Source organism: Sciurus carolinensis, chromosome 8 (genome assembly GCF_902686445.1).
Source record: "Sciurus carolinensis chromosome 8, mSciCar1.2, whole genome shotgun sequence".
NCBI lineage: Eukaryota > Metazoa > Chordata > Mammalia > Rodentia > Sciuridae > Sciurus > Sciurus carolinensis.
The window spans coordinates 104,964,798-104,986,743 of NC_062220.1; the positions used below are offsets into that span (position 1 = coordinate 104,964,798).

A 21,946-nucleotide genomic window follows, 5' to 3' on the forward strand; every position below is an offset into this window, starting at 1 on the left:
CTCAAACATCAGCCTGTTCTTGAAGATGCCACATCCTTATGGGGTCCTGGTGCCCTGCTCCCTATGTGAAGCCTGAACCCCTCCCCTCTGAAAACCCACCTGTGCGATATGGCACGCAGAGCCTTATGGGCCCTTCGCCCCAGTCCAAGACCGCACGAGCCCTAGGTACTGAGTGGAATTGACCTTTCCATGATGCCCCAGTCACCCTCAAAATTGACTCGCATTCCTGCTGACTCAGCGCCTTGCTTGCTATAGGCCTCAGTCTCTCTCTGCTGACCAAGAACTTCTCTAGAGGAGGTATTAACAAATACTAGCTTCCCTGGCCCTCCTGACCACGGCCTGAGCTTCAGGGGTTCTCTGCTCAGCACCAACTGGACTCACAAGTTTGACTCCAATTTTTGCAACAGTTCAAATAATCATTGCTTTCAGAGTAGTTGCAATGACCTCTTTACTTGTTGGTTAACAAACCACTTACAAACAAAACTGCAAATAGCCGTGGGCCACTGATACATAAACAGAGCTGTGTTGCTGTGACCTCTGGATGACCAGCACACATCGTTTTTTATCCCAACGTCACCCAGCAATACCAACACACAGGACTGGACTTTCCTGAGCTTGACAGCACTCAGCTTCCTGAGCTCCCTGGACACCCAGGAACTTTACCAGGATGGGGGCCAAGCCCAGGCACATCTACCAGAGAGCCAGAACCCTCCCACCCACTCAGGTTCCTCTCCTCCTCTGCCCCACCCAGTTTGTTCCTGGATCCAACTCACTGATCAAGTGCCAACTGCTACCTCCACCCACAGACTCCACCCACCTAGACAGTCTCCTTGCTGCACTGCCTGCTCAAAGCCACATTCCAGTGGCCACAGCCAGGCACACGTGATATTTACTGAGACCTCGTGCTTGGGTTGCAGTGCCCACTACAGGGCGGGACAGGACTGGAATGCAGCTCAGTGGGAGGAGGTTCATGGTGGAGGAGTAAAGGGAAAAGGCAGCGGCCGCTCATAAGGTCAAGCCAAGGTCTGTTTGGTCATGACGATGGCGTGCACAATGTTTCAGCCTCATCTTGGTATGGCCTTCACCCACTGTCCTGGGAGATTAAGTGAGTTCACTCATTTCATCTTCACAAACCTAAGTGTGCTCCTCACTTCCCAAAAGAGAAATATGCAAGAATTCCTTTCCAAGATGTTGAATTTCCTCAAAAAGACAGATGTTCTAGCAAAGGCAAAAGACTCCTCTGGACACCATGAGGCCAGGAGGTTGTGCCCTCTGTTGGTAACACCCTTCCAGTCCAGCACCTTGATGTCTAAGTCACAGGTCACATCCACCTGTGTTCTTACCCAACCTACTCTGCCTCACCCTATGGTGGCCCCTCTGGGTTAGGGGCAGGTAGTCTTCAAGTAAAAACAAACCAAACGCTCAACCCATGTCTCCACCAGGCTCCTCCAGGACAAGGAAATCACTCTCCCCCTCCCTTCCTTCCTGTGCCTAGGGTCAAGCCCATAGACTCGAAAGAGGACAAAGTGTTCCAAAAAAGACTATTGGGTAAAAAAATCACAAAGGGAGAAGAGAGAACGGAAGTGAAGAGAATGAGAATAGAGAAAAGGAAGAGGAGAGAGAGCAGAGGGAGGACGGAGAAGAAGGGAAGGATCAGGGAAAGGGGAGGGGCAGTTGGCATCTCAATTAGACTGCACACTGGTCTCAGAAGCTTGCAGCCACCAGCTTGGGAATCTGAGGGGAACACTCGCCCTTGTTCTGGGGAGTGGTGAGGGGCAGGGAGCCACACATTCTAGACTGAGAGTCACTCTCCACATCGTAGTTTTTGGTCATCTCCTGTGGGTCATCCTAAAGGGACGTGGCTTTAACAACTAATTCCTGAAGACAGGGAGCTGCCCCCCTAAAAAAGCCAACTCCAAAGTAATCCCCCTACAACCAAAGGGCAGGCAAAACATGATGACAGGCAGATGCCAATCCTACCCCACCAGCCTCTCCTGTTCTCTTCTTTGAAGCTGGAACACTGGACCCTGTTCCAGAGCTAGAGAGAGGTTAGAGCCACAGCTGTGTAAAGCCTGGTTAGTGCTGACACAAAGCAGTACTCAATAAAGGCTTGCAGACCTATAATCCCAGCTACTTTGGAGGCTGAGGCGGGAGAATCAGAAGTTCAAGCCTAGTTGGAGTAACTTAGGCACTGTTTCAAAATAGAAATGGCCGTACTTGTAGTTCAGTGGTAGAGTTCTCCTAGGTCCAATCCTAAATATTGAAATAAGTGAGCAAATAAATAAATAGCCCAGCTCCTTTGTCCAAAATTGCAGGGGTTCTGGAGCCAGGGCCAGCACTGCACACTTGGGCAGGAAACATGGAGCAGCACTTGGTGGGGAGCATCTCTCTCCCCTCCTCGCCCTGTCCCTCTCTCCTAACCCCAGGGAAGCAGGGAGCCTGCACTATACTCCAACTACAGGCCTTTCTCCTTGGGGCAGCAGAATAGAAGGGCTGAAAAATGAGCTTGTGGAAACAAGAGTAACCACCTCCACCCTCAGCTTTCCCACTTGTGAAACGTAAGTGCAGTTCTTGCATGAGGTTGTCATGGGAATGAAGGTGATTTTGTGCGGTGCTCAGCACAATGCTGAGCAACGTTAGGGCTCAGCCACATGGCCACTCTACTTACTTACTGACCCTCATGCCCCCTCAGGTGCCTTCTCCACCTGAAGAATTCCACCCTCTGAAGCAGCACAGACTGAGGTTGCAGGACTCAGAGGGCATACAAAAGGTATGAATATATCTCCAGGGTCTCTATCCTTATGATCCTTATGGATATTTTTTTTTTTCCCAGAGCTGAGGTTCAAGCCTAGGGTCTTGAGCAATATAAGCACATACTCTACCACTGGGCTATTATACCTACATTTTTGTGAAAATCTGGAATGGACAAGGTGGATATTTCTGTCCATCTATTAATGAAGAGTTTTAAAGTACAAACTTTTGGAGGAAATTAATGAGGATCCTCAAAGATTTTGGTGGAGCCTTTTATGTATACTGCAAAGTGAACTCCTGAGTCACTTAACCTTTATCCAAGCAGGTCTGCCAAGGCCATGTAAAGATCATATCTAAGTTATTCTATGCACCTTGGCAGCTATACATATGCCTTAAAGGTTTTCCTTATTCCAGATGAAATCTTTACTAAAATTATTTCACGTGTATAAATTCTTTTGTATTCAAGATAGATAAAAGAGTGCTGGGTATAACAGCACACATCTTAATTCCACTGTCTCGGGGACTAAGGCACAAAGATGGCAAGTTTAAGGCCAGGCTCAACAACTTAGTAAGGCTCTAAGTAACTTAGTGAAGCCCTAAGCAACTTAGCAAGTCCCTGTCTCAAAACAAAAAATAAAAAGATACCTAATAATAATAATAATAATAATAATAACGATTAATCTTCTCCCAAAATGAACACACCTAAGAAACAAAATTATCTGGAGAAATCAGTGTTTTGATCCTCAACCAAGCTATAATAACACCAGTATTCTGGCTCATAATGCTAAACACTATTTTATTTCTACAGCTACACCCTAGGAGGCCTATGATCATGTTAAGATTACAAATTATGGTCAGGAAATGGGGGTGTTCAGAAGTTCAGTCACCATCTTAGGACTTAATTTTCAAGTTTACATACATAAAATGGCTCTACAATCAAGGACACTAAAGGACAAAGATTTGTTCCCTCTCTTTAGTTAAAATACTTTACTCATAAAACTAAGCAAATGCATTAAGGTGAAGGCTGCTTTTCTATCTTCCTACAGGTTTTTTGGAGGGAGGGTTTCAAAAATAGGGGCTGTTACTATTTTAAGGTAAAATATGTTCTTCCTTTTGGGTCATTATTACTGGGACAGTGGGCACTCACCATGATGTCCCCCTTCAGCAGCTGGGCTGGCTCTATGGCAATGCAGATCCTGCTGGGGTTTTCTGGGCCAACATTGCTTTGGGATAAACAAGAAGGTACATCATTATGCAACTGCCTGATTTTTGTAGACAGAATACATGTTGAGAAAAGAACATGTACACAAAATGTTCCCATTAACTCAGAATCTAATTCCTGAGAATCCGCTCTATAAAAATGAGTCCAAAAGGCTTAAGAAAGTTCCTAGGCCTTGGAGAGACCTTACAACAACATCAGGGTCAGTGACTTACCTGAAGGGACTGAGACCCTACCCCAGGGGCCCAATTATGGAGAAGACCATGCAGCCTTGGAGGGAGGGGCGGAGGTAGAGTTGGATACAGTTTCAACAAGCTGCAGGTACAATTTTCAAAGTGTCATCAACATGTGTAGGGTCCACTGTGAACCCAGAAATGGGACAATGTCTCTGTCTGAGCAGTAGAATACTTATTTCCTTTACTAATTTTCCATTTATGCTCATATAATGCCATCCACACAAACAAACAGAAGCTCAGAAAGTTATAGAAATTCTGAGGATGTGTGTGGCTATCTTTTGTCTAAAACGCAAAGGGAGAGAAAGAAAAATCATGAAGGAACCTTGTCCTGAGATTCTTTCCAATATGTCCACTTCCAAACAGCAATGGCCCTCTCTCCACTGAAGGCTCCAGTGTTCACCCCCTTGAAGGAGCCAACTTGAGTGGCAGGGACAGGATACCTGTGTGTGTCAGAAAATGGCCTGCCCCAGGGCTTTCCCTTCTGCATGCTCCTTGGGCTCCCTGGAATTCTTTGTCCCCCTGCCCACACCCTCTTCCCAGAGGAGAGGCAGCCAGATTGTACCACAATCCCCTGGGACATCCAAGATGCCACAGCACAAGCTCCAGCACTTACTAGATCCCCGAGGTATACACAGGCTGCATGGCTTGGTAGAGCTTCAGAAAGGGCCGGCACACTGAAAGAAAGACACACCCCAGGTAAAGATGGGATCAGAATCTAGGCAACAAACAGAGACAAGCACAGGGAGATCAGAGACTGCACGGGTTGTCAGAGAGACTGGGGAAACAGTCTCCCACAGTCGCCCACACTCAGTGAGCATAAGGAGTATCCAGCTGTTGCAGGAAACAGTAGGCCTCACTGGGAGGCCAGATCCGGTCCTGTGAGCCTGCAGAAAGAAAGCTTGACCTTTATCCAAAGGGTTACTAGGGCACGAAATAGCGAGACCAGGAGGGCTCAAAATTCACTTTCTCCTCAGCAGGGTCCCTCTGGTACTGATAACCAGGGGAACTGGAAGACAGAGATATATTTTAAAAATGGAAGAGGGGCTGGGGCTACACAGCTCAGTGGCAGAGCGCTTGCCTAGCATGTGTGAGGCACTGGGTTCAATCCTTAGCACCACATAAAAATAAGCAAATAAAGTAAAGACATGATGTTTATCTACAACTACAAAATTTTAAAAATATATAAATAATAAAATAAAATGGAAGAAACTCAGTCAGGCACAGTGCCGCACACCTGTAATCCCAACTATTCAGGAGGCTGAGGTACGAGAAGTATAAGTTTGAGACTAGTCAGAAAAACTTGGTGAGACCCAATCTCAAAAGAAAATAAAAAAGAGCTGGGCATGTAACTCAGTGATAGAACACTTGCCTAGCATGCATAAGGTCCTAGGTTCGATTCTCAAAACTGCAAAAAGATGAAACTGATGAGTAGGCATCTATCTGAACTGAACAAGGGAGGAGCAGATAGGGTCCTGACACCAGCCACATACTACCTGCATGGGAATAGGGACAAGGGAACAAGGTCCTAACACCAGTCCCATGTTAGGTGTTCTCCGTTAGGATCACTTTAAGGAAGAGGGAGAAGATGGAATTCTGAAGCAGCTGGGTAGTCTCTCTCATGGTTGGCTCCTTTCACAGCTGTGTGAGCCTCGAGACCAAGTGCATAGCTGACCCACAGGACTGCTGGCCTAGGATGACATGGCATTCCAGATTCCTTCTACTTGGGAACAGGAGTATTGGCTGCCTATCCCACTTCTGATCAATTGTTTCAAACAGTCCCACAAAGTTGGAGCTCTGTCCACATGACAGAGCTGCTTCTAAAACTAGGAAGCTGAGGGACAGATTCTGAATGTCACATAATCAGGGAGGGAGGCTGTAACATAAGAGGTTAGCAAATCACAGGCTTCATGCCATGGAAGTGACTCACCTCCTCCAGTGTCAAAATTAGGGGTGCCATGCAGGATGACGAAATGCAGGAACAGGGGTGAGGCATTCATCTTCACTGACCCTGACAGGAGCCCGCTGAGAAACTGCACGTACCTGCAAAGGGTAGCGGCTGAGACTCCGCACCAGCACCCTCAGCACTGCAGAAGTCTCAGTAAGGCCAGGAGGGAGGAGGGAACTGTCTTCTGAGACAATCAGGAGGCCCTGTCCTCCTGAACAACCAAAAGTGGTTATCCACTCAAGCCCCAGAGGGTCACAGCCCTGGCAGGGGCTCCATTCACAATGCTAGGAACTGCCCACGTGACCTCTCAATAAACAGCAGGGACACAGAGGCACGAGCATCTCCCATGCACAGGCACCCACACCTGGGAAGCCTCTTCACCCATTCCCCAAGCCCCACACCAGGTCAGGCTAGCATATGGGGCCACAGGACGCAGGCCTGGCAACTCGTTCCGCCCATGACTTTCTGCTCCCACTCAGGAGGCCTGAGGAACAGTTAAGGTTCACTCTCCATTCTACACAGCACCTCCCACACCAACAGTAAGAGGGTCTTTGACCTCAAAAGTCCCTTAGTTGTTCTTCCTCAAGAGTCTCCTCTTAAGTCCCCTCTTAGTAGCCCAGCTCCAAGGTGAAGGCCACCTGTGACTATCATGGGCCTGGAAGATGTGACTTCCTATCGAAAGATGTGACTTCCTATCTGAATTCCAGGCATCAGCCTTGTGCACTCAGAGGGAAGTTTCTACACTAGGTATGTCTGATCACCAGGGTGCTCATGAGACATGACAAAGCAGTAGTGACCAGAATGTGCATTGAACCCTCCTTCAGCTTTGATGCTCCTGCAACCTTGGGCCTCCCTTCCTGAACCCTGCCTGGCATGCCCTGGTTCCCTATGTACCTCATAGCTCAGAGATGCACCTGCCCTGAGTTTCCTGACAGCAGCTCTAATGATGCATCTTGTACTATTTGAGGGTGTACAAATGAGGCACATTTGGCAACTGACAAACTGTGAGTTAAGGTGGGATCTTTCAATGGCTGCTGGGCTATGAGTCAAGACCAGGAGTGCATTGGTCATTTGTCCCCTACTCTCTTGGTTCATCTATTTTTAATCACCGAAATTTTATATCCTGAGTCACCCTGTCTAGAACAGTTCTTCCTTCCCTCTAGCACTTGGCAGCCCTGAACACTAGAGAAAGCTCCTCCCCAGGCCTACCTGCGAGGGCCCTTGCCCAATGTACAGAGTCCACGGGCTCCTGGCCATTAGCTTGGGCAGTCCTGCAGTAACCACTCAGATAAGATGGTCCATTACATGCCGGACCTGCATGGGTCGAATGTGCACCCAGACCTCAGAATAAAATCAGTGCTTGCTTTACATTTTCATGTAAATGTGGAGCATTCTACAACACCCAAAGGCTCCTGTTAGCAAGAGCATGAGGAGCTGACTTTAGCTGAGGCCACTGATGTCATCCCTTTCCACAAGGGACAAACAGCTGTCCTTCAGGAAGCTGAGGTTGCTCCCTGCTCAGAAGCCACCAGCTCCTGTCCAACACTATGGGCACAGCCTCCATTTCTACTGACACAGCCTGGTTGAGGTTGCTGTCTATGTGCAAAAGAGCACAAAAGGTCACTTCCTTCAAATAAGGAGGATCAAGGTGCAGAGGCAGAATTCTGTTTCTCCACAAGCTCCCAAAGAAGGACCCAGAGCCCAAGACCACATGCCCACTGCTGGCCACAGGGGAAGGGAAAGAAAACCACCTGCACCTGGCCCCAGGGCTCCCTCCCCCATAAGGCGGAGAGCCTCCCCTGCCTGAAATTGACTCTCAACAGCCACCACCTTCTCAGCTCTGTCTATGAAGGGTCACTCAGCTCATATCTTCACCAATCCAAAAAGTAATTACAGTCAGTCCTCTATGCCCATAAGTTCTACATCCATGAGTTCCACCAAACTCAGATCAAAAATATTAGTGGGAAAAAAAACTGCATCTGTACTGAACATGAACAGATTTTTTTCATTATTCCCTAAAATATACAATGTCAACCACTATTTACATAGCATTTATATTGTATAGGTTTATAAGTCATATAGATGTGATTTCAAGTAGACAAGAGGATGTAGGTAGGTTCCATGTAAATACAAGGCCTATCTGTTTAAGGGTCTTGAGCATCTGCAGATTTCAGAACTCATGAGGGTTCTGGAACCATCCCCTGTGGATACCAAGGGACAACTATACTAATAATTTGAAGGTTCTGAGGAGGTTCCTTATCTCTCTGCCAGTGGCTGCTATAGAAGTTGCTGTTGAGTGTTTGAAGTTTGTCAGTCACAAATCCTAAGTTTATCACTCACTCTCAGGCATGATTAGTATGAGCTTGAATTTGAAATGATTTCTTGGCTTCGGTCCTAAAATAGCCTGCAGAGAATCCTCTGTCCACCTGTTGTCTACAGGACAATGAAGTCTCCCTGCTCCCATAAAGGCTGTCATTGCACATTCTTCTGGTCTCCAACATCCCTCCAGATTTCTCTTACACATGCATTCAGTTGTACACAAACTCAATAATTATTTGGTGAGCATCTTCTAATGCAGGCACTGAACAAGGTAGCAGAAAAAGATGAAGGAATAGGGGCATTCCCCTGATCTTGGGGTTCAAGGCATTAGGCTTGGATGCAAAGTTGACATTTTGTCACTACAAATGTACAACAGGCAGTTGCATCAAAGCTGTGGGCATGTTAAAGGGAGAAGTATTCCCCTTCCCCACATTCTTTTAATGTTATTAAAAAGTTGCTGGTTCAGTAAGTAATAAGAACAAAAAACAGATTCCCTGGTGTGTACTAGACAATTCATATGGCTCACATCTTATTGATGTCCCATCTACTGTGCAGGAGGTCGTATATATTCCCATTTTGGGAACCGCTCAGTGGAGAAATAACACTTCATGGTTCAAAATAGAACAAGGGCTATTTAACTATAATACTAATAACAAACTGGGTTCTGTATCACAGCTTGCATTCCTTGGGGGGTCTGCTGTTCAGACACTGCCAGGCTCCTACCCACAGTCCCACATGTAGCCCACATTCCTCCAACATGTCCCAGTCTGAGCAGAGTCAGACCCAGACCTTTCGAGACACCCAAGCGAAGCAGAAGGCGCCTCTGGCAGTCCCTGAAATCATTCTGCATGTCTCCTGACACAGCCCTTGGCTTCACAGAGAAAACAGATGTGGAGGATCACGACTTGTGTACAAAAGGCCGGGATACATCCCATCTCCAAGACAGAAAACCATTTTTCAACTGCCTTGCTAATTCCTGGAAAAATTGTCTACTGTTTGCCTTAAAGTAAAACTGCAATGCAGCTATCACTGGGCTCGACGGGTTGCCATCAGCCGGGAAGCGCATCTGGAAGAGACCAGGAGATGGTGCTTCTCGCTGTCTCACACCCTGCCCTGCTCAAGTTCCTCTTGACCTCAGCCAGCAGGGCAGGCAGGGAAAGAAAAAAGTCCCACTCCACCATGGTCACTCCCCAGCACTTTCAGGGGTCATGCGGAGCAAGACAGAGGGAATGGTGGTTAATATCAAAGAGAAGTTCTTCCTGACTTCAGGGAGATGGTGCACGGGAGTTGACACATGGTCGTTCAACCTCCAGCCTTGTTCCTGTCAGTAAAATTCTACTAGAAGTCAACTAAGTTCACTCACTTCCCTTCTGTCTGTGATTGCTTTTGTCTTAGAACAAGAATAACAGAGACCATGCAACCTGCAAAGCATGAAGCATCACCCTCTAGCCCATTACAGAACGGGTTCACTGACCACCCCCCACCCTGCCAATCTAGCAGGCAAAAACAAGTTCCAACATGATCATGGAAATCAAAACTCACTGGCTGCAGGACAGGAAGACCCCCTGCTGTAAGTGAGGAGATGGGGTGCAGGGTCTACCTCTCTCAGAGTGAACTGTAGCACGGGGGCTCTCACCAGACCCAGAGGGAGGCTCATTTCTTCATATTAGCCAGAATGAGCCCCTTCCTCATATTCTTCTGCACAATTCAGGGGCACTGCTCAGGGTCAGGTTAGAGGACGAACCTCCCTTGCCTTCATTTGTCTAAAGGTGATAACCTATTCATCTTTTCCCTCTGGGCTCCAGGGATGGATACGTACCGTTTCTGGGAAGGTTGCATTAAAGCTGAAACTTTGTCATCGTAAAACTTCTTCATTGCAAATCTGTCGAGGGCCTGGTCGGCACTGGGGAAGCAGAAAGGTAGACGGAGTCAACTTGGTGGAACTACCAGTCTCCATGAGGCTGAGTGGCCAGGGACACATGTCCTGTGCCTGTTCAGGGCAACCAGCTCCCACCAGAGACTCTGTGCTTTTACTTCACCTGTGCACACTCATGTCAAGCATCTCTTCTTAGACTTAATTTCCCTGCAGGAATATTTTCAACTTAAAGTGGGAACCACACCTGAAAGGTCTGAACTCCCATCTGAAATACAACACCTATCCAACAGTGTGACACTGAGATGTGCCACACACTCAGCAGGAGAACTGGCTGAGACTCCTCAGCAGGCAGGTGGCTGACCCAGCCTCAGGACCACAAAGATATGAGATGCGAGTCCAGAACATGTCAGAGCATACCCCTGTGAAGTTTCAAGAGGTAAGTGTGGGACACTCAGTTCAGAGATGCTTCTCAGAACAGGCTTGAGAAGGGTTGGGGATGGGGCAGTCCAGGATGGGCGGGAAAGGTGTCTGAGGCCTCAGGGTTGCATAATTACATTTCTGAAGTGACTGTTGCAGGAGGGAACCTGCTTTCCAGCAACATGTCTGACATTCTACTCCAGCTCCACAATGCCCATAAGTACTATTCACAGAACCTTCTGGAAACCCCACTAAGGGGCACTCCTGGGTTTTCTGAAGTGACTTCAGCATAAATCATGGGACATGATTGATTGAGACTTAACAGCTGAGCCAAAGGCCTCCTTGAAAATCTGACAAAAGTGTGGGCCTTCTCCTGAGAAAATAGTATATGTGGCCCTCCAGAAAAAAAAATAATATATTCAGAAATTTTGGACAACTTAAAAACCCAGAAAAATTATGCAGTGATATAGGCAGAAGTACAAAGTAAAAATATTCAAAGTCAAAGTTAATGTGATTGACTTTCATTGAATGCTGTATAACGAAGGGCTTGCTGCTTGTATTTGTCTGAACAAGGAATTTGGTTGTTGGAGTTGTCCCAAAACGGAAGGGTCCAATTAAGCACCGAATATTTTACATAGAGTAGATACATCATTTAAGTTGAAACGTGGAGTTACATATACATTTACTGACTATTAGGCGTAGTTTTGTTTAATTAAATGTTGAGAAAACATTTTGGCCAATGATTTTTTTGTTTTTGTATTTTGCTTTTTTTGGGGGGCGGGGTGGTACTGGGCATTGAACCCAGGGGTGTTTAACCAACGAGCCACATCCCCAGCCCTTTTTTATATTTTGTTAGAGACAGGGTCTTGCTGAGTTGCTTAAGGCCTTGCTGAGTTGCGTAAGGCCTCGATAAATTGCTAAGGCTGGGTTGGAACTCAAAATCCTCCTGCCTCAGCCTCCCAAGTCACTGGGATTATAGTGCCAAGCTTGGCCAGTATTTTTTTTCAATATTAATTATATTATTAGTTTTAATAATAATATAATTAATCACTTCTGGCTTTCTTTTGAACTCATATTTTTATAGTGCTGATAAGAGTGTTCTTCGTGTCTTGGAAGTTTCTGTTTCCTGCTATTTGCAGTTTATGATAAAGGCCTTAAACCAGTACGTATGTTCCTCTGAGCACTCTTGTTCCAAAATATAACCTAAGGGGGAGCATTACAGGAACCATCCAAGATGTATAATATGAGCGTGTGTTCACGGTAAGCTCTTGAGGACAGAGTAAGCAGAATCGACTTAAATTCTAAAGAAAAATGGAATGCAACCTGGACAGGCAAAACCAGCGAACACTTAAATACAGAAAACACTCTATCTGTGGAACAGAGAGCTGAACTGCTGCTCAAACGATACCGGGGCAGGTATTCAGGAAACAGCGTTAATGTAGAAAAGCAGTCACAGAAAGTGCTGTGGTGTCAGACCAGTTAGTCGGAAAGCACTTGATCCCGTTACTCCTACTGAAAACAGCAGCATGAGTGACAGCTCACGCCTGAGTGCTGGTCCCGTTCTTAGCACCTTGCAAGCAGTGACATGGAATCCTCACAACACTCAGGAGGTTCAGCTATAACTCCCTGTCCCTAAGAGAACACTGAGGCTCAGAAAGACTTGTGCAAGCTGCCTGCCACGTGCAGCTAGACACATCGATGCTATCAGGAAGGCAGGGTTTTTAGGCAGAGAACCAGGGATGTGCTTTAAACGAGTAAAGCTTCCTTCCATGCTTCCCCTCGAGTGCCAGCACCACCCACGGCATGCAGAACTTCGTTTCAGACAGAACTGCCTTGTGGGGCAGAAGTGCTCAGGGTGGTCTCTGTCTGGAACCAGCCAAGCTAAATTTGGTCTCTGACCAAATACCTTTGGCTTAACTGAGGGGTCCATGTGACCAGGAATCTCAATGTGTCTGGCACACACACAAATGCTCATTCTCACCCAGAGGGGCTCTGATTTTCACTCGGGGTTTGGGTTTCCTCCCTGGCAGGCACCAGCTCCCCAATTTGTTTCCAGAGAAAACACTCTGAAAGTCAAATTTCACTCCTTTGCACTAGCAAGGAAAAGGTTCATTGGCTTCTATGAGTAGGCTTGTATTCCTCAGCCTGGAGTAGCTCAGGCTTCACAAGGTGACCATTGAGAAGCAGGGGAGGTACAAACACAAAACCCACAAGCAATGATATTTTCTTTTTCTTTCTTTCTGCTTTTTTTTTTTTTTTTTTTTTTTTTTTTTTTGGCAGTAGTAGGGATCAAACCCAGGGACTTGCACATGCACATGCTCAGTGAACCACACCCCAACCCAACTGTCCAAACTGAATTTTAGTATACATGGATATCCATGACTTGGAAAGTCTATCAGGGTACATATACCATGGCTGACCAATGCCAGAGGGCTAGACCAAAGCTGAGATCCTTGTGGCTATACAGTATCTGTTACTCCCAGCAGAAGGGGCCTTGGTAGCTCCTTGAAAGTACCCACAGTTACTATCCCATCTCCTGAGAACTGGCCAAAACTGGCTTCCCACTCAAGAGGTTGGAAAGCTGCCCAATGTCTTTGAACCTCTGTTTCTTCATCTGTGCAACAGGAGTAGTAATAACTGCCTCATGGGTTAGTTGGGAAAATTCAGGAAGAATAGGAAAACATTCAGTGTACTTCTCAGAGGCCCAGTGTATGCAAACAATCACAGTTGTCCCCATCATTATTTACAAGGTATGAACTAATCTAGCAAGAGAACTCAGTTCTTGCTTTTAATAGCAATATTTGCCTTTTGTTTTTATTAGTTTTTGTTTTTATTAGTAAATGACTCAGTTCATTTAGTTTTCATGACTCCATGAAAATCCTCAGCATCCATCATATACAGCCCCAAATAGGAAAATATCTTTGTCATTTAATAGTGTGAAAAACTCTCTGGAAGCTGGGTTTTATGAACAGATCACTATGGTCTGGGGACAGGAAATATATTCAGGATAACTCCCAGGAAGACCACCTTCCATCCCACACGGTCTCAATGTCCATCACCCTATGGTGACGAGCTCTCATCTCCATCCTACCTGGCCGAGACATTGGTGAAGTGCATGTAGGATGATATGACCACTCCAATGCGCCCTTTCCCGCCCTGCAGGAAAAAAAAAGATGAACAAATGTTCTCTGGAAATCCACGGCTTTCAGAAATATAATTTGACAGAACTTTCACCATGAACAGAATGACAGAGAACTTGCTTTAGTGGTTAGGCCAGCTTTGTTCCCTCTGCCTCCCTGTTAGGGGAGAGTCCCACTCAAGCACAGCCTCTGCAGCAGGGAACCTGCAGGCAGGAGCCCCAAAGCAAGAGCAGGTGTCAATCAGGGTGTCTGCAGAAGCCCTGCAGGGCAGACTCATCCAGCAACAGACAGACATTTCACCACCTCCCAATTAGGCTGGACAAAATTGTGCCAGGAACTGCAGCAATTAGCATGACTTAATTACCCAGGTGAAATAGGAGTAAATGCCTGTTCACGGGCTGATAGCAACCAGGGCTGCACACATGTCAGGACTGCAGATTCTAGTGAGCTGGGAGCATCACCACCCTGGTGCCTGATACCACCCAAGCTCCTGGGCATCCCTACTTGGCTTCTTCCTTATACACAGAAGGACCACTGTGCCAGGAAGGTGCTATAATGGGAAAGGAACACCTCAAATCATAACCACAGATAGGCAAAGCCCTGTGCAAAGGTCAATATCACCAAGAGCAACAGAAAGGGAAGCCATGAGACAGGATGTGCCCACCCACAGGCAACACATTCTAAAACACACTTCCGTAACCTACTAATAATAGTGAGCCAATCACAGCTAGCCAGCTCTGCCCACCACCCCTTTTCCTACAACCTGAGAGATAAGAATCCTTCTTACATTTTTACATCACCGAAGAAAAAGTTAAAAAAGAATGAGATTCTGAGTCATGTGAAAATTATATGAAGTTAGAATGTCAGTGTCTACCCATTGAGTCTGAGGGGGACACAGCATGCCCATTTCTTTTAAAGATCCTTCCACCTCGACTGCAGCAACAGGCTTAAGGAATTGCAAAAAGACCAGGAAGCCTACAAAACCTAAAATATGTTCTACCTGGATCTTTTAAGAAGTTTGCAGAGTCATTGGTATGTAGCTCCCTAACTCTATTCTTGAAAAGGAATAAAAATTTCAAGTCAAACTTACGATCAAGCAACAATCATGTGAATGTCACCAGGATTATTCTTCTTTCTGTCCTGTGAAAGTTAAGGGCATTCCTGATAGACACTCAAAGCAGGAACTTGACAAATCCTCTGTTACTGAATCCTAGCATATTGAGTTATTAACTATGAAGCTACAAACATGTTTGCTTCTTACATAAAATTACAGTTGAGGACAGAAATTCATCTACAAAAAAATAACACTCTAGCCAAAAGCAGGCACACAAGTTGTGACAATCATTGCTGATATCTTCCATCGGTCATTTTTGTGGCAGTAGTTATGGACACATGAAGCATATGCTAAGAGAGCTCCGGGAAGAGAGACAGCAACATAAAAACTAAGGGAACTTCAATACCTCGCTTTCAACAATGGACAGAACATCCAGATGGAAAGTCAATAACCAAATCAACCTATGAGACATTTGGAACAACCCATCCAATAGTAGATTGCACAGTCTTCTCAAAAGACTGCAAAATGTTCTCCAAGACAGATCTCATGTTAGTCCACAAAACAAGTCTTAACAGATTTAAGAAGACTGAAATCATTCCATACCACCATGGAATGAAACTTTAAATTGGTAACAGGAGGAATCTTGGAAAATTCACATATATGCAGAAGTTAAATGACATGTTCCTGAACAACTATTGGGTCAAAAAAAAAGTTAAAATATTCTGAGACAAACAAAAATGATGACACACATACTTAAAATTTATGGGACACAGCAAACACAGTTCCAAGAGGAAGCTTATAGCAATCAACTACTTCAAAAAAGAAGTAAGTTCTCAAATAAACAGCATAACATTATATTACACGTCAAGGAATTAGAAAAATAAGGACTTAGCCCAAAGTTGATAGAAGGAAGGAACTAACAAAGATCTAAGTAGAAGAAAAGAGGAGGCTCAAAAAGCAATAGAAAACAGCAGCAAAGAGTTGGTTATTTGAAAAGACAAACAGAATTAGCAAAACTTTAGATTAATAAAGACTCAAATAAAAAAAATGAAGGAAACAGCATGGAAATATTAAGGATCACAAGAGACTAGTATGAACGATTCTATGCTTAACAATTTAAATGGATAAACTAGAAGAAAAGCCTAGAAGCATACAACCTCCAACACTGACTCATGAACAAATATAAAATATGAACAGATCAATAATAAGCAAGGAGATTGAAACAAAAATAAAAAGCCTCCTATCAAAGAAAAACTCAGGGCCAAACGGCTTCATGGAAGAATTCTACTAAACATTTAAAGAAATAATCCCAACCCTAAAATTCTCCCCAAAAAACCGAAGAGCAGGGAACATTTCCAAACTCATTTTGCCAGGCCAGGATTACCCTGATATGAAACCTTGTCTTGAAATATTTTAGGTTTCATGGACTATGTGGTCTTGGTGCAGATCCTCAAATCCACCACCACTGTGTGGGTGGAAGCAGCTGTGATATGCATAAAGAATGAGGGTGTCCAGACTCCACATATGAAACTTCATGCAACTGTCACCTAAAAAACCTCTCTTAGCTCACAGGTGGTAGGAAATCAAGTGGTAGTCAGAATCAGCTCGTGGTTTTAGTTTTGTTTTGCCTTGTCATTTGGCCACGCTGGGGATCAAATCCAGGGGCTCATGCATGCCAGGAAAGTGCTCTACCACGGAGCTACATTCCCCCAACTACAGCTTTTAGTGTAGGCAACCGTCTTTTGGATTTGAACAATTTTGGCCTGATCTTAACAAAAGTCACAGAATTTCTGACTGCACAAATTTGCTGTGGGTGTTCTTCAACAGTAACTCCAAACCTGAGGGTGTGATGTGAATGAAATCTCCTCAAAGAAGCCCAGCCTATCTGCTCAATTCACAATCAGAAGGTGGCTGAGAGAGGGGAGAGTGAACACACCCACAGAGCTCCACACTTTGCATCCAACAGGAGAGGGGGAAGTGGCAGATTGACCCTTCACTCTGCTCCTGCCCAGGCTGAGACAGGCCCAGCTATGTTAGCCATTCCTGGCATGTGTGGAAGGACACAGATTCTGCAAAGCTGGCGGATTCCGGCCAATGTCAGCAATTCCACCCCGGCAGCTATGATGATGATGAACTTTGGTTAACATGGACATCAGCAATTTCAAATTAAAAGAAGGCTTATCTCTCATGGCCTGTTTTTGGAGTGATTAAAAAATGGTTTACATGACAACAGAGTAGTGCAAGCAATACGTACATCGCTGTGAAAAATCATCAGTGTGTTCCTGATGAAGTCTACTAACAGAGAGCTCAGAATTGCTTATGGAAAAGAAACATTTTGAAGATGTCTTGTGGTAATTTCATCCCTGAGGACCCATGTGTTTTAACTATAAAACTTATTTTCAATTCATTAAAAAACTGAGGTCATCAACTGGAATGGAATGGAGGGCTAAGGGTACTATTTTGTAAGCCCAACAACACCAGAGACCCAATCCTATGAAATCCAAAGCCAAACTCTGCAGGTAATTCTTTGTTTTGGGGGGTGGGTTTCTCTCCTCCCCCTCTTCCTCCTCATCCTTCCCCTCCTCCTCTTCCTCCTCCTCCTCCTGCAGATTCAGTAATTCTTTGTTTTTTGGGGGTTTTTCCCCCTCCTCCTTTATTTTAAAGGACAAGTAAGAACCTAATGGCAAAGTCATGTAGAGCCTGTCCCACCAGCTGGAAGTAGTGTGGAAACGTGGCTCAGTGACTTCTTGCAATTAGCACTGATTTCCAAAGGGTTCCTCCAATCACTGAATCTAGTTAGCCCCCCAGAGTGTGTGGGAGGTGGGGACCCTTACCCTGCAGTGGATGACAACCACATGCTGGGGGTCGCTGTTCAGCCAGGACTCCTGTGCCTTGCATATGGTGCATATCTTGTCAAGGGGTGGTGCATGCAGCTCTGGCCAGCCCACATCCATGATCTGCAGAGAAAGAGTTGTGTTGGTTTCCTTCTCCTGAAGACTTCTGAGGTCATCTCTAATGATTTCTTTCACTTATTAATACAATTCGAGATTAAAGAACAATGCTGCATAGTCCTTTTTTGAAAAGCATTGAACATCATGGCCAGTTTCCCTCACTGCAGAGAAGAAAATGAATTGTCAAGCGGCCCACAGGCTTCTGCCAGGGGCTGATCTGCTCTTCTGCACCTGGTTGACAATTCTAGAAAGGTCTTTTGGAGGCACTAATGGTGCAGAGTTCTATAGGGAAAAACTAAGGACCTCCAAGATTTAAGCAGGAATCCTTGGTCCAAGCCACTGCTAAAATTTTTCCCTCAGGTTAACAACCAGAGTTGGGGATGCAAGAGCATCACAGGGACAAAGGCCTATCCTATAGGCTTGGAACACAAACGAACTCCCCTAAAGACAGGTATGTGCCCATGAAGAAAAACCCTTGATTCCTGTTTGGTTGCAAAAAGAAAATCACTGATCCAGTCACTCTGCACAAAAGCTGAAGCTCTAAGCAAAGGATACGCACTCCAGACCTAAAACTCAAGGTGGCCACATGGTGGTGTTGCTTTTCCTTGTATTTCCTTTTTTTAAGAACGAAGAAAGGCAGGGTTCTTAGGCTAAAAGTAGTAGAAATAGTTTGCAATGGGTTGGACACTTGAGAAAACTGCCAAAGCAGGCAAAAAGTCACATACCCTGGCCAACTGTTCAGACATAGCTACTATGACATTTCAATGAACTCATTGGTTTCTACTATGTATAGTTAGCATATTCAAGACACTATGATACATAAATTCTACATTATATTTTTGTTGACTTGTATTTAAATAGGCATTGTACTATATTACTACAGGTTAAGGATCCCTCTGAAAATACTTGGAATAAGAAATGTTTCCAAATTCAGAGCTTTCCAAATTTTAGAATATTTGAATAGACTTTAGCAGTTGAGTATCCCTAATCCCAAAACCCAAAGTCTGAAATGCTCTGAAACCTGAAACTTTTGGGCACTGACACAATGCTCAAAAAGTTTAAGATTTTGGAACTTCAGATTTGGGGTTTGGGGATTAGGGAATGCTTCATTTGTACATTTTTACTCTAGTAACTGCAAAATATTCCAACATATAGAATGTACATGTTTATACAAGTGGGTGCATATGCACATATAATGCACTTACACTTATACTTACATAGTCCTAAAATTTTTCTCTAAATTTTTGTTATTGAAAGTAATCATAAACAGAGGTGATGGTTGTAACTCTAAAGAGGTGGAAAGAAGCAGGGGAAAAGATAGCAGAGAGACATCTTTGTGGTGATGAAAACCTTCTACATCCTGATTGTGGTAATCACACACACCTATATACCTGTGAAGGTGGCAGGAAAGTACATGTGCATATGGACACACATGCACAAACATACATACAAGAGTGTGTGCAAAACTAGTGAAATGTGATCAAGGTCTGTGCACTAGACCAATGTCACCTTCTTGGCATTCATTCTTTACTAGAGGTGGATATTCTTTATCCAAAATGCAAAGAGCCAGTTGTGTTTTAGACTTGGCTTTTTTCAGGTTTTCATATGTCTGAATATATAAAATAAGATACAATTATGTTTCATATACACTTAAGCAAATATAGCTCAAATATAATTTTATACAATCATTTTAACAATTATAATTATTTTAATAATTTTGCACATGAAAACAATTTTCATGAGATTTTCACTTGCAGCCTTATGCCAGAGCTCAAAAAGTCAGATTTTGAAGCTCTTTGGATTTCAGATTTTCAGAGTAAGGAGGCTCAACCTGTGTTCGTTTTGCAAGATGCCACCACTAGGAGAGACCAGGTGAAGGGTACACGAGACCTCTCTTTATTATTGTTGTCCTAAGAATCTATAATTATTTCAAACTAAGACCAACAATTTCAATTAAAAAATAACCAACAGATATGAATAGGACCCAATGCCCCTCATCAGGTCACATTCCATAAAGACCTGCAACAAATTACTTTTGCACCAGCAGAACAAGTATTACTAAGCATTTTACAAAACTCAGAATAGAAAGAATAAAGTTCATACCTTTGGGTTAAGCTTTGTAAGGTCATATCTCTTTTCTGAAAGGTTTAATACCTACAAAAGGGAGGAAAAGCTTTTAGACAAATCATCAATCCCAGAGACAAAAGCAGAACACACAAGTGCATTTTATACAGTGCCTTTGAAGTATCAAAGATTGTCAAAGATTGAAATGCACAGATGTGTATGTTGTCATAGAACAAAACACAAAATAAGCAAGATAAGAATGGCATACATGAATCCTTCTAAATTCCTACATAAAGTCTATGCTTTAATTAACTAGCACTAAAATAGGCAATTTACGATGTTACTTTTCAAAAAATTTCTAGTGGTTACAAAATATTCCAATACATAGAATATATACAAATATATAGCACAGCTTTCCTGGTCTTGCTCTGGACTGCAGGCTCGCTCAGGGGACAGGAGACGCTGTAGGGAGAGCAGTCTCTCCTCTGCATTATGGGGCTGACCTCAGGCATTAGAAGCACTGAGCTCCGGACCAGTCATGAGACTCCACCCAAAAGCACACTGAAAAATCAGAGCTATTTGTGGAATCTTGCTAAATACCCAAGTAAAGCAAAATAATAAAAAGAATATTCCAGCAGAGAAGGGCCTAAAGAGTAACTAAATGTCCCTCTCACTTCAGAGATGAGGCCTAAGGGAAGCAGAGAGGAGGGGCCTGTCCAGGTCAGCTCTCCCACATGATAGAGGTCACCTTTGCAGTGATTTAGGATGCATGGCTCATTTTTAACCTCCTGGTTCTACTCAGTGTTGGTCCCATCTCAGCCCTGCTAGAATGAATCATCAGAGATGCAGCTTCCCTTCCTTGGAAGGCCCATGACAGTATAACATGACAAGACACATCAGTACGGACGTCCTTCATAAATGATTTGAGTTCAGGGACTATTTTGTTTTCAAATCCAATCATCAGATATATATGGATAAAGAGATGAGCCCTGCCCTTTGGAGCTTAACTTAGAGTCTACACAATACACACGTGTGTATTTTTCTTCAAGTTCTCCAAAAAGATGTTTATCTCAATGCAAATAAGAGACCAACCTGGCCAGTCTCCATGGGGAGCTTTGCCCCTGTAAAAGTCCCACACAGCGACAAGGGAAGAATGAATCCCAAACCCAGTCAATAGCCATCAAGGGCCTGGGCTTTCACATCTTCTCTTTAGGACGGTGAGGACTCCCCATGCTGGGGAGGAGGGAGGAACTGCTAAAGAAAGGGCAAGGGCTAGGATGATAAGTCTGGGTTGCAATTCCCCAAGGAGGGAGCTGAGGTCCTAAAGAGACCACCTCTGTGATAACAGAAGCAGCCTGGAAAGGAGGGAGCCCTGATGAGAGGTGTGGCTACCTTGAGGACTGAGACACCCCTTCTCTGTCCACTTCCCTGTCTGAGTAGGTCATAGCTTGGACAGGTTTCAGGGGAGAAAGAAAGGGGGCCTCTAGGAAGGGATCCAGTCCCTCCCTAGAGAGGAGACAGTTCTAGAAGCTGTGGAAAGGTGAGCCAGGCTGCTCTGATTTGGATAGAGGCAATGTCCACTCTGTGGCATGAGTTCCCAAGCCTAGTCATGGAGAAGAAAAGTGATAAGGGTGATAATAGCCCCTTGTTGGCTACAGTAAGATTAGTTTTACAGTAGATAAGGCGGCAAGTTAAGAGAAGGTGCTTGCAGGCTGTAATTTAATCCCAATAGCAATTACAACAGCAGAAGGAAGAAGAGAGTCCATGAGGCTAGCAACCCTGGGAACAGATAACAAGGGAGTAGCAGGAGGGAGAAGTTGGCTGAGAAGCTGTTCTTCCATGTTTTGCCTAAATTTGGGCTCTCTCCACCAATATCAGGCATGGGTTTTGAAATCAAGTCATCTGCTTGCCCCAAGGCAGATCTTTTTTTCTTGGCCACCTGCCCTAATGCCTTCCAGTACACAGGAGGAGAGC

General features: G+C 44.7%; 1 protein-coding gene across 4 annotated transcripts in view; it reads right to left on the bottom strand.

The window, feature by feature from the left end:
* Positions 1 to 21,946, bottom strand: part of Tns3 (tensin 3) — a 271,594-nt gene that overhangs the window by 120,448 nt on the left and 129,200 nt on the right. For all 4 annotated transcript variants that reach the window (XM_047560438.1, XM_047560439.1, XM_047560437.1 and 1 more), the window contains exons 7-13: positions 20,012 to 20,062; positions 17,792 to 17,914; positions 13,855 to 13,919; positions 10,290 to 10,373; positions 6,134 to 6,246; positions 4,820 to 4,880; positions 3,899 to 3,974 (exon numbers count right to left, since the gene is read on the bottom strand). In XM_047560438.1, the coding sequence (XP_047416394.1) occupies positions 3,899 to 3,974; positions 4,820 to 4,880; positions 6,134 to 6,246; positions 10,290 to 10,373; positions 13,855 to 13,919; positions 17,792 to 17,914; positions 20,012 to 20,062 (573 nt within the window). The remainder of the gene's footprint in view (positions 1 to 3,898; positions 3,975 to 4,819; positions 4,881 to 6,133; positions 6,247 to 10,289; positions 10,374 to 13,854; positions 13,920 to 17,791; positions 17,915 to 20,011; positions 20,063 to 21,946) is intronic.